Genomic DNA, 11,424 nt, shown 5'->3' with positions numbered 1-11,424 from the left:
CTGGATTGTTGGGGTTTACTGTCCCACTCTCTGGTGGGACAGTACAAGTTCTCCTACACAGTTTGGGAATTATTCTCACTAGAGCCAAGCCAACATTTTTCAGACTGATTTTTCTGAGATTTTTCTCTCATGTCCTAGAAAAAAGCCACATAGAATTTTCTTTGAATATTAACTGTTTTTTGTGGTAGCACCATTTCTCCCCAATGTGCCGAAATGATGCTATGTCCATGGCACTGTGGAAGATGAAAAATGGTGGCCAGGCTGTGGGGCGGGGGGGAAGCCTGAGGAAAAAAGAAAGCTATGCTAGCGCCACTGATAATCTTGAACTCCATGAGAAACTGTTGGGAGAATGTATCCTCCTGCTGAAGAAATTCAGACGTGACACCTCCACCCCCCAGTCCTACTTCTCTGCCGGCAAATAGGACAGAGAGTTTCAGGAGACCATTTGCTCACACTTTGGTTTTAGCTGCTACTATTTTAATAATTTACTCTTTTGGTTATAGTTTCATGGTTTCTATTTTTAAATTGCAAGTCACCTTGAGTACTTTGTAATGCACAAAAAATAAATAGGACAAATTCATAGGGCCTGTCTCAACAGCTGTTCAGCAAAACAACTAACAAAGTTCAATGCTTGATGACAATACATACCTGGGGCAAGCCACATAGGCATTCTTTTTCCCTGTTCTGCTTGCGAATACTTCAGGAACATTTGGCCAACTCCCTAGAAAAAACTGGATGGTTCTGACTTTCACCGTAATATGCCAGTGTATATGCAACAAGTTACAGGATCTCAAAACAGAGATATTCCAAGTTTTGACTTTTAATTTTTGTAGCATCTCTTATTGCATACATTTCAGTTACAGAAAGACAGCAACGGGCATACTTTAGTGCTTACACATTGCTTCTATTTATACCTCATCTGGTATAAATATTGGTTTAGAAAATAGGAAGATAAACGGCTGCACAATGTAAATTAGGAACATAGGAAGCTGCCTAATAACAAGTCAGACCATTGGCCCATCCAGCTTGGTACAGTCTACACTGAGTGGCCATGGCTCCCCACGGTTTCATTCAAGGACCTTCCCAACTTAGTCTAGAGATGCCAGGGATTGAACCTGGGGCCTTTGGCATACAAATGCTCTTTGCTGGAGCTACAGCTCTTCGCATTGTTAATGTTGAGTTCCAGTAACACCAATAGGCACATATTTAGATGTTCATGGGCCATCAGTTCTGATCACCACACCTAAAAAAGATATTGTAGAGCTGGACAAGTGCAGAAAAGGGCAACTAAAATGATCAAGGGGCTGGAGCATCTCCGCCATGAGGGAAGATTACAACAGCTGGGCTTTTGTAGCTTGGAAAGGAGCACAAGGGGAGACAAGATAGAAGTGAACAAAATTATGCATGGTGTGGAGAATGGATAGGGAGACGCTGTTCTCCCACTCTCAAAATACTAAAACCTGGGGTCATCCCATGAAGCTGACTGGTTGGAGATAAAAGTACTTCTTCACACAGCACATATGTAAAATATGGAATTTGCAACCACAGCATGTAGTGATGGCCGCCAATTTGGATGGCTTTAAAAGGGAGGTAGACAAATTCCTTTGCCTCTTCGAAACCCAGCTTGTACTTCCGGTAGTTCTCGGTTCGCATACTGCTGAAGCCTAGCTTGTAGGATTTTGAGCATCACCTTGCTGGCATGTGAAATGAGCACAATTGTGCGGTAATTTGAACACTCTTTGGCGTTGCCCTTCTTTGGAATTGGAATGTAAACTGACCTTTTCCAGTCTTGTGGCCACTGCTGAGTGTTCCAAATTTGTTGGCATATTGAGTGCACCACTTTAACAGCATCGTCTTTTAGGATCTTAAATATCTCAGCTGGAATACTGTCATCTCCGCTAGCTTTGTTGTTAGTAATGCTTCCTAAGGCCCACTTGACTTCACTCTCTAGGATGTCTGGCTCAAGTTCAGTGACCCCACTATCATGGCTATCAGGGACATTCAGATCTTTCCTGTATAGTTCTTCTGTGTATTCTTTCCACCTCTTCTTCATCTCATCTGCTTCTGTTAGGTCCCTGCCTTCTTTGTCCTTTATCATGCCCGTCTTGGCACAAAACGTTCCCTTGAGATCTCCGATTTTCTTGAAGAGATCTCTAGTCTTTCCCATTCTGTTGTTTTCCTCGATTTCTTTGCATTGTTCATTTAAGAAGGCCTTCTTGTCTCTCCTTGCTATTATCTGGAAATCTACATTCAGTTGGGTATATCTTCCCCCTTCTCCCTTGCTTTTCGCTTCCCTTCTTTCCTCAGCTACTTGTAAAGCCTCATCAGACAGCCACTTTGCTTTCTTGCATTTCTTTTTCTTTGGGATGGATTTCGTTGCTGCCTCCTGAACAATATTACGGACCTCCGTCCATAGTTCCTCAGGCACTCTATCAGGTCTAATCCCTGAAATCTATTCCTCACCTCCACTGTATATTCATAAGGATAAATGTCTATTTCTGCTTCATTGACTATGCTAAAGCCTTTGATTGAGTAGATCACAACAAACTGTGGCAAATTCTGAAAGAGATGGGCGTACCAGACCACCTTACCTGTCTCCTGAGAAACCTGTATGAGGGTCAAGAAGCAACAGTAAGAACCACACATGGAACAACCGATTGGTTCAAAATTGGGAAAGGTGTACAACAAGGCTGCATATGGTCGCCCTGCTTATTTAACTTATATGCAGAGTACATCATGAGAAACGCCAGGGTTGGATGAATCAATCACAGGTCGGAATTAAGATTGCCGGGAGAATTAACAACAACCTCAGATATGCAGATGATACCACCCTAATGGCAGAAAGTGAAGAGGATCTAGAGCCTCTTGTTGAGGGTGAAAGAGGAGAGTGCAAAAGCTGGTTTGAAACTCAACATTAAAAAAACGAAGATCATGGCATCTGGCCCCATCACTTCCTGGCATATGGAAGGGGAAGAAATGGAAGCAGTGACAGATTTTATTTTCTTGGGCTCCAAGATCACCGCAGACGGTGACTGTAGCCATGAAATTAAAAGACGCTTGCTCCTTGGGAGGAAAGCTATGGCAAACCTAGACAGCATAGTCAGAAGCAGAGACATCACCTTAGCAACAAAGGTCCGTCTAATCAAAGCTATGGTTTTCCCAGTAGTAACGTCTGGCTGTGAGAGCTGGACTATAAGGAAGGCTGAGCGTTGAAGAATTGATGCTTTCGAACTGTGGTGCTGGAGAAGACTCTTACGAGTCCCCTGGACTGCAAGGAGGTCAAATCAGTCAGTCCTAAAGGAAATCAACCCGGAGTGCTCATTGGAAGGACAGATACTGAAACTGAAGCTCAAATATTTTGGCCACCTAATGCGAAGAGAAAACTCTGGAAAAGACCCTGATGCTGGGAAAGACTGAGGGCAAAAGGAGAAGGGGACAGCAGAGGATGAGATGGCTAGATAGCATCACTGATGCAATGAATATGGACTTGAGCACGCTCCGGGAGAGAGTGCAGTACAGGAAGGCCTGGCGTGCTATGGTCCATGGGGTCACGAAGGGTCGGACACGACTGAACAACAACAAAAGACAAATTCCTGGAGAAAAAGGCTATCAGTGGCTACTACTCTTGATGGCTATGTGCTACCTCCAGTACCAGAGCCCATGAGCCTATGTACACCAGTTATTGGGGAACATGGGCGGGAGGGCATTGTTGTGCTTGTGTCCTGTTTGGGGGTTCCTGGTCAACAGCTGGTTGGCCAGTATGAACGGAATGGACCTTGGTCTGATCTAGTGTGGCTCTTCTTATGTTCTTAATTTCAACAGAAAATACCAAAATTTACTCTAGATTTTATGTTTTAAATAGCATCAACATGTCTGACATGATATTGTTCAACCCAGAGATCTATTCTTGTCAGATGTATTTAGAAGTAGCAAGCTTTCCAAGCCAGAAATATTCAGTGGAAGGGGAAGTCCAGATTTAAGTTGTAGAACTACCATTGAACAATGCTTTTGTCAGTCTTTTAGCCAAAAAAAGGAAGTGTGGTCATTTATATTACAAAATTAAAACAGCAGAAAGACATTAGCTTTAACTATTCACCCATAAAAGCCAATTATTTGTCTGTATTTAACGTATGTATAAAATGGTTATCATTAACCTTAATAGTCCTTCAACAGGGGTGGGCAGCCTTTTTGTCCCCAAGGGTAACTGGTGGTGGTAGGTCAGGGACTGCATTCCAGCAGCAGACATGCCAGCAGTGCACAGGGCCAAAGCCAGAGCTCACCCTCACCCCCCTCAGTCCATCTCTCTCACACATCCAGTCCCCTTACCTCCTCCCTTTCATCAGGATCTTGGCAGATGTAAGGGTTAAAGCTCCCCTCTCCCCTCCCCCACCCACAATTCCTCCCTGCACAGGGAAGGCTTTCCTTTCCCTGCTTAGAGAGGAGAGGTTGCAGCTGTAGCCCAACAATAACATTATTGAGAAACCATGGAGTACTCTGTGGCTTCCCTCTCAATAACGTTATTCTTGAGAAACCTTAGAGCACAGTGAGCTAGCATGGCAAGAGTACATTTGCGGCCCTGGGGAACAGAGGTATAGTGACAGAAGTGCAGAGAGGGGAAGGGTATGTGGACTCGGACAGCTAGGGCACTAGCGGGCTACAGGTTAGATTTTCTGAGGGTTGCATGCAGGCTGTTGGTTGCCCACGTGTGGCCTACAAGTACTCTGTTTTTCTAGGTGATTTGATAAAAGTAACTGACAAAAACAAGACAGGCTATGCAATCATAATGGGTGTACGTTAAACTGAAGTTTTATTTGCTGACAGTTTATGCTTTTTTGGGAGGAGAAGAGGCCTTTTGGAGCTTCTTTACTTCATGCTTGATGATCCTGTTTCTCTGTAACAAACAAAATTGTATATAATAATAACCAAGGGCTCAGTTTTCATAAGCCTAATTAACTTTACTAATCACTCATATATAAACAACTGAAAGAAGTGTGTTGCATTCAGGTTGAGGATATTTTACTGAGCTATTGTTAAGAAATTCAGCTTTCATTTTACAGAAGTTAATCTTCTGTTGTGCAGAAAAGACAAATTATAACCAAAGTATGTGCTGAGTGACAGAACATTTATCTAGTGAAATTATTTCTTCCCTGCATTTCCATTTTTTAAAAAGTTCTAAAGCAACTTACAAATTTAATAAGTTAACCCAAAAATATGATCTAGTATCCTCACACTTTTCTGGTTCCACATAATCGCTAGCATATTTATGGATGTTCATATGGAAGTGCAAGTAACTGTGAGAAATGGCCCCAACACTGTACATTAAAAAACAGATGCAAAATGGTGCTGAAAAATGAGCCTCGCCCAAAATATAAAGCTAGATTACCAGCACCTCTGCACTGTTTTTGAAAGTAGTGATTTTAAAAAGGGTCATTTATATACCATTTACATACCATTTTCTTGGCCTTCATGACCTTGTAACGATCAAAATCTGACATTTTGGCTTTCTGTGAAAAAATGTTCCAAGATGGACAAGATTAATAAGCAGAGATCCTGGTGCCTTGATCAGGCAGTTTTCAACCCAACAAGATACACATCTCAGTCCTACCAATTTATTTATTTAAGAACATCCAGAAGATAACATTTATGTTATTATAGATATATTCTGCCCTTCTTCCAACGAGTTTAAGAGAAGTGTCTATGTTCTTCCCCTTTTCCTTTTAATCTTAACACTGTGAGGCAGATTAGGCTGCGAGAGAATGACTGCTCCAAGGTCACCCAGTGAGCTTCATGGTTCAAGGCCACCTAGTGATTTCAGCCTGGGTCTCCCCACTTGCTTCAACAACATTTCAATCACTACACCATGCTGGCATTCTTATCTAGAGCTGTTTTAAGTTTCCATTCAATCTGACTGAGAAAGGTTCTCTGGATACAACCCATCATTTTTAATAGACTGAATGCAAATACATTTGATACTGCCAAAACCTTTATACAGATGATGTTCTGAGAATAGTGGAAGTAGTGTGAACTTACTTTAGCAAAGGCTACTAAAGAGTTAAGAGGAAGGTACTCTTTGCATATTTTTATTCCCTATTAGTTACCAACCTACAGCCAAAATGGCTTCCAAAAATAAATGTGCACCTTTCAACCTTTGCCTCATCAATTAAAATCAACCACTGCTACTCAAATAATGCTTTAGTTGATCCACCTATAATTAAATCAATTAAAGCTTATAACCCATATTTGGCATTCAAACATGAAGGTATCAGCATGTTTGGGAGAACCCAAAAGTTTGCAGAAGTACCAAAAAATTTAAGGCATTGATTCAATGAGGCACCTGGGAATTTTAGTATCATGGAATTATTAAGGCTTTCAAAGAACAAGTGGAACAGATTTATTTGTTATTTATTATACATATGTTTACCTTACCTCCAACCACATTCCCACCCCTTATCAAAACCAAAAATATGAACAAGTAAAACAAATATACTATAATAAAAACAACCGTCTAGGAGAGCAGCATAAAACAATCCAGAGAAATGTAAAGAGCTTCGAAAAATAAGACTTCCCCTGGCTCCAAAAAGCATCAAAGTAGGAGCCACACAAGAAGAGCATTCCATAAATGGGGCACCACCACGGAAAAAGCCCTCTCCAACATAGTCATTTGCTGTTCCTCAGATGGCAGGGGCACCCAAAGAAGCACCTCCACTGAAGAGCTTAATATGGTACATGCAGTCAGATGTCCCTTCAATATAACGGCTTTAGCTGCAGTAATATAAGCCTATTTGAACTACTGGTGTTAAAGTCATCCCTAATTACTCAGCTGCCCAAGAAATACCATATTTAGCTACATTCGCACCAATTTAGTTCAGCACAATCTTGCCTAAGTTATATTTTGAAAACACACCTTCTCCCTGGCCTCAATTTTTTGTGCCCATCTGGTAGCTTTCCACTTGTCATTAATGTTTTCCTTCTCCCAAGCAGCTCGCACATATTTCTGACGAGCACTAGATTTAAGAACACAAAAAACAAATATTTGTTACTGTGACGTAACAGCTTCCATTTATAAATCCATCTTGACAACCACCACCTACACAGGGTGCACCGAAAAACAGTCTATGTTATATTTTCGTATGTCACTCTCCAGAGTTCTAAATCTTTTCTATCATCCTTCCACTCATTACTACTAAGTAATGAGTGGAAGGATAACAGAAACCCACACATCTGCTCCCACCCCAAAACGTCTAGAGATAAGGCTTAAAATTTGTAGTAGTCATATATCAGCATAATAGTCTTTAAAAATATATAGTAAGGAAAGGGCAATAATCACAAGATGGTTATTCATACAGTCCTATGCTAGCACTCTGCATGCTGGAAAGAGTTCAGAAGCTTTTACTAAATCGTGGTTTGTTATGTTGTCAGGCCAGATAAATCAAACCATGGTTTCTGAAGCTGCCTTGTTTAAACCAACTACAGTTAATGTTAACCACAGCTCTGGGTCTGGATGACATGGCAAGCTGTGGTTAAGTAAAAGCAGAACTGAAAGTTTGCAAATTCCTCCTCTCTACTGAAGAGTAAAAGGGGGGGGGGCACGTGAACTGAAGGCTTGCTGCTGGCTGTTTGCATCATGCTAAACCATTGTTCAATGCAGTATTCAAACATGGCCAATAGCTCCAGCTGACACATGAGCCCATCATGCCACCTAGTCTTACTGGTGGGGCTAGCGAGGTCTCTCAAGAACCTATGAAGACTGTAATGTTATCAAAAAGTCTGACCCCTATTTCAACACAAGCAGTGGGCTGGTGATCAAACCAAGACCTTTAGCACAAATTCTGATATGAGCATGTACTTCAGGCCACATTTGGCAACCTAAGATGGGCTGCTGGCAGCATTTGCTTAGACATGTTAGTGATGATTTTGAGCCCTCCATATAGCCTGCTTTGAGTACTGAATATACAAAATAGACTTCAAGTTGACACCAAAATAATACTTCCTCTTTTCAATAATCTAGAATGCAGTAAAATCCTATGCAACTATACATCTTTGGCACAGCTTTCAGTCAAGATGGAACCGGATAAACCCTAATACCTTTCCTACATCACCAATATTGAAAACTATTTCCATATTAATTCAGCCTTAGAGGGGCAACAATTCTGGGCTAACAGGATAGCCAACCTGTGAGGAAACTTGAGAACGAAGTCAGTTAGCTGCATGCACTTGAAAGGCATAGCCTGCCTTCTAACACCACTGCAGGGACCATCTACTAGTGCCTAAAGGAAACAGAAAAAAAGATGAATAGGTTTTCTGAACAGTTTTTGAGATAGTCCTTGAACTCAGGGAAAAGAGCAAGATTATTCTAAGTCAGTCTACAAGGAAACTTGAATCAAGTTAACCCCAAGGACAAAAATTTGAATAGGGAAAGCCAAATGGCAACAGATCGATCTCTCCCACCCCTTCAGCAGCCTTCATCATTACATTACATATTAGCTATGACAGCAGCATCTTTTTGAACAGCAGCAAGCTTCCTTTGCTACCTCTCTACCCCACTACTCACAAGAAACGCAATGAGAGAAACAACACCAATGTGAACATTCCAATACTAAAATGACCACTTAGGCTCCAAACCTATGCATACCATTCCTAGCAGTAAATCCTATTTAACACAGTGAAACTTACTTCTGAGTAAACATATATAGGATTGTGCTGCACATATTTGATATGATGAATTCTCACCATTCTCTTCCTGATGCTTTAATTTGAAAAAAGGTTTGAGAAAATAGTATAAGCTAATGGGGATAGGCCAGACCCCACAGTAATTTGAAAGAAGATGAAGTGTTTTTTCTGCAAGTCTACTTACAATACAGTGTCACCAATTAATAGTACTAAAGAGTGCAATGCAAAGCAAGCTGGTGTATACTGCAAAGGTAGGCCTAACCAGGCCGTGTAAGTAGTTTGGTTCAGGCAAGGTGCCTGATGGGATTGAGAGAATGTGTATGTGTCTGACAATGAGAAGGTAATTATTATAAGCAAGAATTTCCTATCCACCAAAGTAGCTCACCCCTGAAGAATGCAGCTGTGCTGATAAGATTGTTGCTGAGCTAAATTAGCTCTTGAGCACACGTAGTGTATTTTCTGTGTTCTCCAACGAACAGTCTGTATAAATGCATCCTGTTTCTTGTATTTGAGGAGACTCAGTTTTGACTGACTCTCCCGCAGCTGTGTCTGTGCTTTAATAAATTCTTGATTGTTCAACCCAACCTTCCTTGGATATTTCCTTAACACTAGACATAAGAACTTCTGCAGTATTACAAGGTCACCAATACAAACTGGTATTTTCAAAAAGATAACACATGTCATGTTTTACAAGCAAACTCTTTAAAATATTTGCCTAGAGCTTTGTAAATAAACCTGCAAAAGTTGCTAGCCTGTAAAAAAAATACTAGCCTACCAGTATTACTAGTCTGCATTTCCATGGTGGCTAGGGAGGTTGGGAAGCCCCCTCCTTCTTAGCCACCATGGAAGTGCCTGTTACTACCCTCTTGGCAGATTTTTTTACTAGCTTGCTTTCTACCAAGCAGACTGGCGAAGGAGGGATGGGGTATCGGTTCTCCTCCGGCACCAGTTCATAGTGTTTCCATGCTGGTTGTGGAGGAAGAGACTTCTCTTCCACTGCAACTAGCATGAAAACCAAGCATGCAGGCAGAGTAAGGATAGCACAATCTGTCCCTTCTCTGCAAGTCTTCTCACAGATGGAATTCCTGGTCGCCTCAGAAGCACATTGCAAGCATTCCAACTTACCCTGTTCTGATCAATAACATCCACAATTGCTACCAGCTTGCCTGCATGTGGCCCAAAGGAAATATAGGCAACTCGGCCAATCTCAACATAGCGCTTGAACACCTTAATGAGACAAAACATTATTTTAATGTATTGCTAGACACATTTAATCCATACCTCTATAAAGTTAAATATCATTAACTACATTTTTTATTAGGGAAGATCACCAGCCATCTGGAGCAGAAACAGACAACTTGGGAAAAACGAGGCCAATACATCACCCCCCATCCTCGCCCACACTATCTTTTTCACATCACTTTAAAAAGGCACAAAATATTTCTAAGTAATTATGCAATTCTTCTCAACAGCCCTACAACGTAGATCATTTATATAGTGCTTTATAAAGGTTAAATGGACATGCCCCTGGCACTTACAAGGTGGAAAAGGGAAAGCATGTGTGATTGCTGCAGTAACCCATACTTAGGCAGAGTACAGGTATGGGATTAGGGGATTGTGTTCCAAACGGTTCAAGGAAAACATGGCTTTTGAGAAGGGATTTAAGGAAAATGAAATGTGGTATTGCAGGGCCTTCTGGCAGACAGTCCCATGCATAAAAGGCAGCGAAGAAGGGGCAGGCTCGTATCCCTCCACGTGATTCACAGACTCAGATACAGAAAAGGATTCCTATATATAAAAACACCCATTTTGTTTAGAAAGCCACAGACAAGGCCCTGAAGGGAGAGAACGACCTGCCCAAAGAACGCCCGCTGCGGAGAGCCGTGGACCGAAGAGGTATCTGAATCCAGCTCTTCTCTCCCCGAGGTCCACGGTTTAGAGCCACCCCGCTGTCAGCCGGCCGTGGCGGCACGATGTCGTGCTCGATCACCGACCGTGGCGAACCCCTCCCCAAGGCCGCAGGGGACGGGAGACCGGCTCAGGGAGAGCGCCCGGCCAGAGCTGACAGAACCCCCCCCCTGCCCCTAGTAACACCTCCCCCGGCTCTAGGCGGAAGACCCCCCTCCGCCGCCATCTTCGCCTATATCCTCTCTCCCCTCCCACGTCGTGGCACCGCTGGAGTCCCTCCCGCACCCGAGGCAGAGCTACTGCCAGGCACCGGCCACGGACTCCTGCCTCGTGGGCGCGCTCTTTTCCCCTTCTCCTCCCTCACCAGCCGCCGCCATCCCCACGTGAAGCAGAGCCTCCCCTCGCCCCCCGAGTGACGGCCCCCCGCTCCGCCTCAAGAAAACGTTAGGAACAGCCTCGCGCAAGAGGCAACGGCCCCGCTCTCGCGCTCACCATGATGGCCGCCCCACGAGCCGACCAGAAAAAAAAAGAAAGAGCCGCTTCCGGTCGCGTCGCGATACCGCTCCCAATGTCTTAACTGCGCGTGCGCGCGTGCGGGAGAGGCGGGGCCGGCACCAAGGAGACGCCGCTGAGATTCGACGATGTCGGCCCGAAAGGAGTGGAGGGGCGAGGCGCGGTGCGGCGCATGCGCGCGCTCTCGGTGGGACGGGCGGCCGATTTCGAGCGCTTGGCTAGTGCGCATGCGTTTTTGCTATTGCAGAAATCGAAGCTTGGAGGGGATTCCCGCCTTCTCTGCCATCGGTCGCGCTACACGCATGCGTAGTGGAGTGAGGAGCCTGGCCAGAT

General features: G+C 43.4%; 1 protein-coding gene across 1 annotated transcript; it reads right to left on the bottom strand.

Annotated features, from left to right (window-relative positions):
- Positions 1 to 4,790: 4,790 nt before the first annotated feature.
- Positions 4,791 to 11,112, bottom strand: RPL14 (ribosomal protein L14). Its single transcript, XM_084858227.1, has 6 exons — positions 11,071 to 11,112; positions 9,796 to 9,897; positions 8,173 to 8,267; positions 6,905 to 7,004; positions 5,451 to 5,504; positions 4,791 to 4,891 (listed from the first exon to the last, which is right to left on the bottom strand). Exons 1-6 carry the CDS (start codon positions 11,071 to 11,073, stop codon positions 4,823 to 4,825), a joined length of 423 nt encoding a protein of 140 aa, XP_084714353.1. The 5' UTR covers positions 11,074 to 11,112; the 3' UTR covers positions 4,791 to 4,822.
- Positions 11,113 to 11,424: the final 312 nt, after the last annotated feature.

Source organism: Heloderma suspectum, chromosome 5 (assembly GCF_057233095.1).
Source record: "Heloderma suspectum isolate Gila_16-S chromosome 5, 16-S_ref, whole genome shotgun sequence".
Lineage (NCBI taxonomy): Eukaryota > Metazoa > Chordata > Lepidosauria > Squamata > Helodermatidae > Heloderma > Heloderma suspectum.
This window is presented reverse-complemented; position numbering and strand designations above follow the sequence as displayed.

Bases quoted from the DNA above. Each gene is read 5' to 3' on its own strand.
- RPL14 (XM_084858227.1), bottom strand. The intron at 8,268-9,795 runs GTAAGTTGGAAT...TGTTTCCTTTAG, and splicing joins ATGTTATTGATCAGAACAGG to GCACTAGTAGATGGTCCCTG. The intron at 7,005-8,172 runs GTTGGCTATCCT...TCTTAAATCTAG, and splicing joins GTTCTCAAGTTTCCTCACAG to TGCTCGTCAGAAATATGTGC.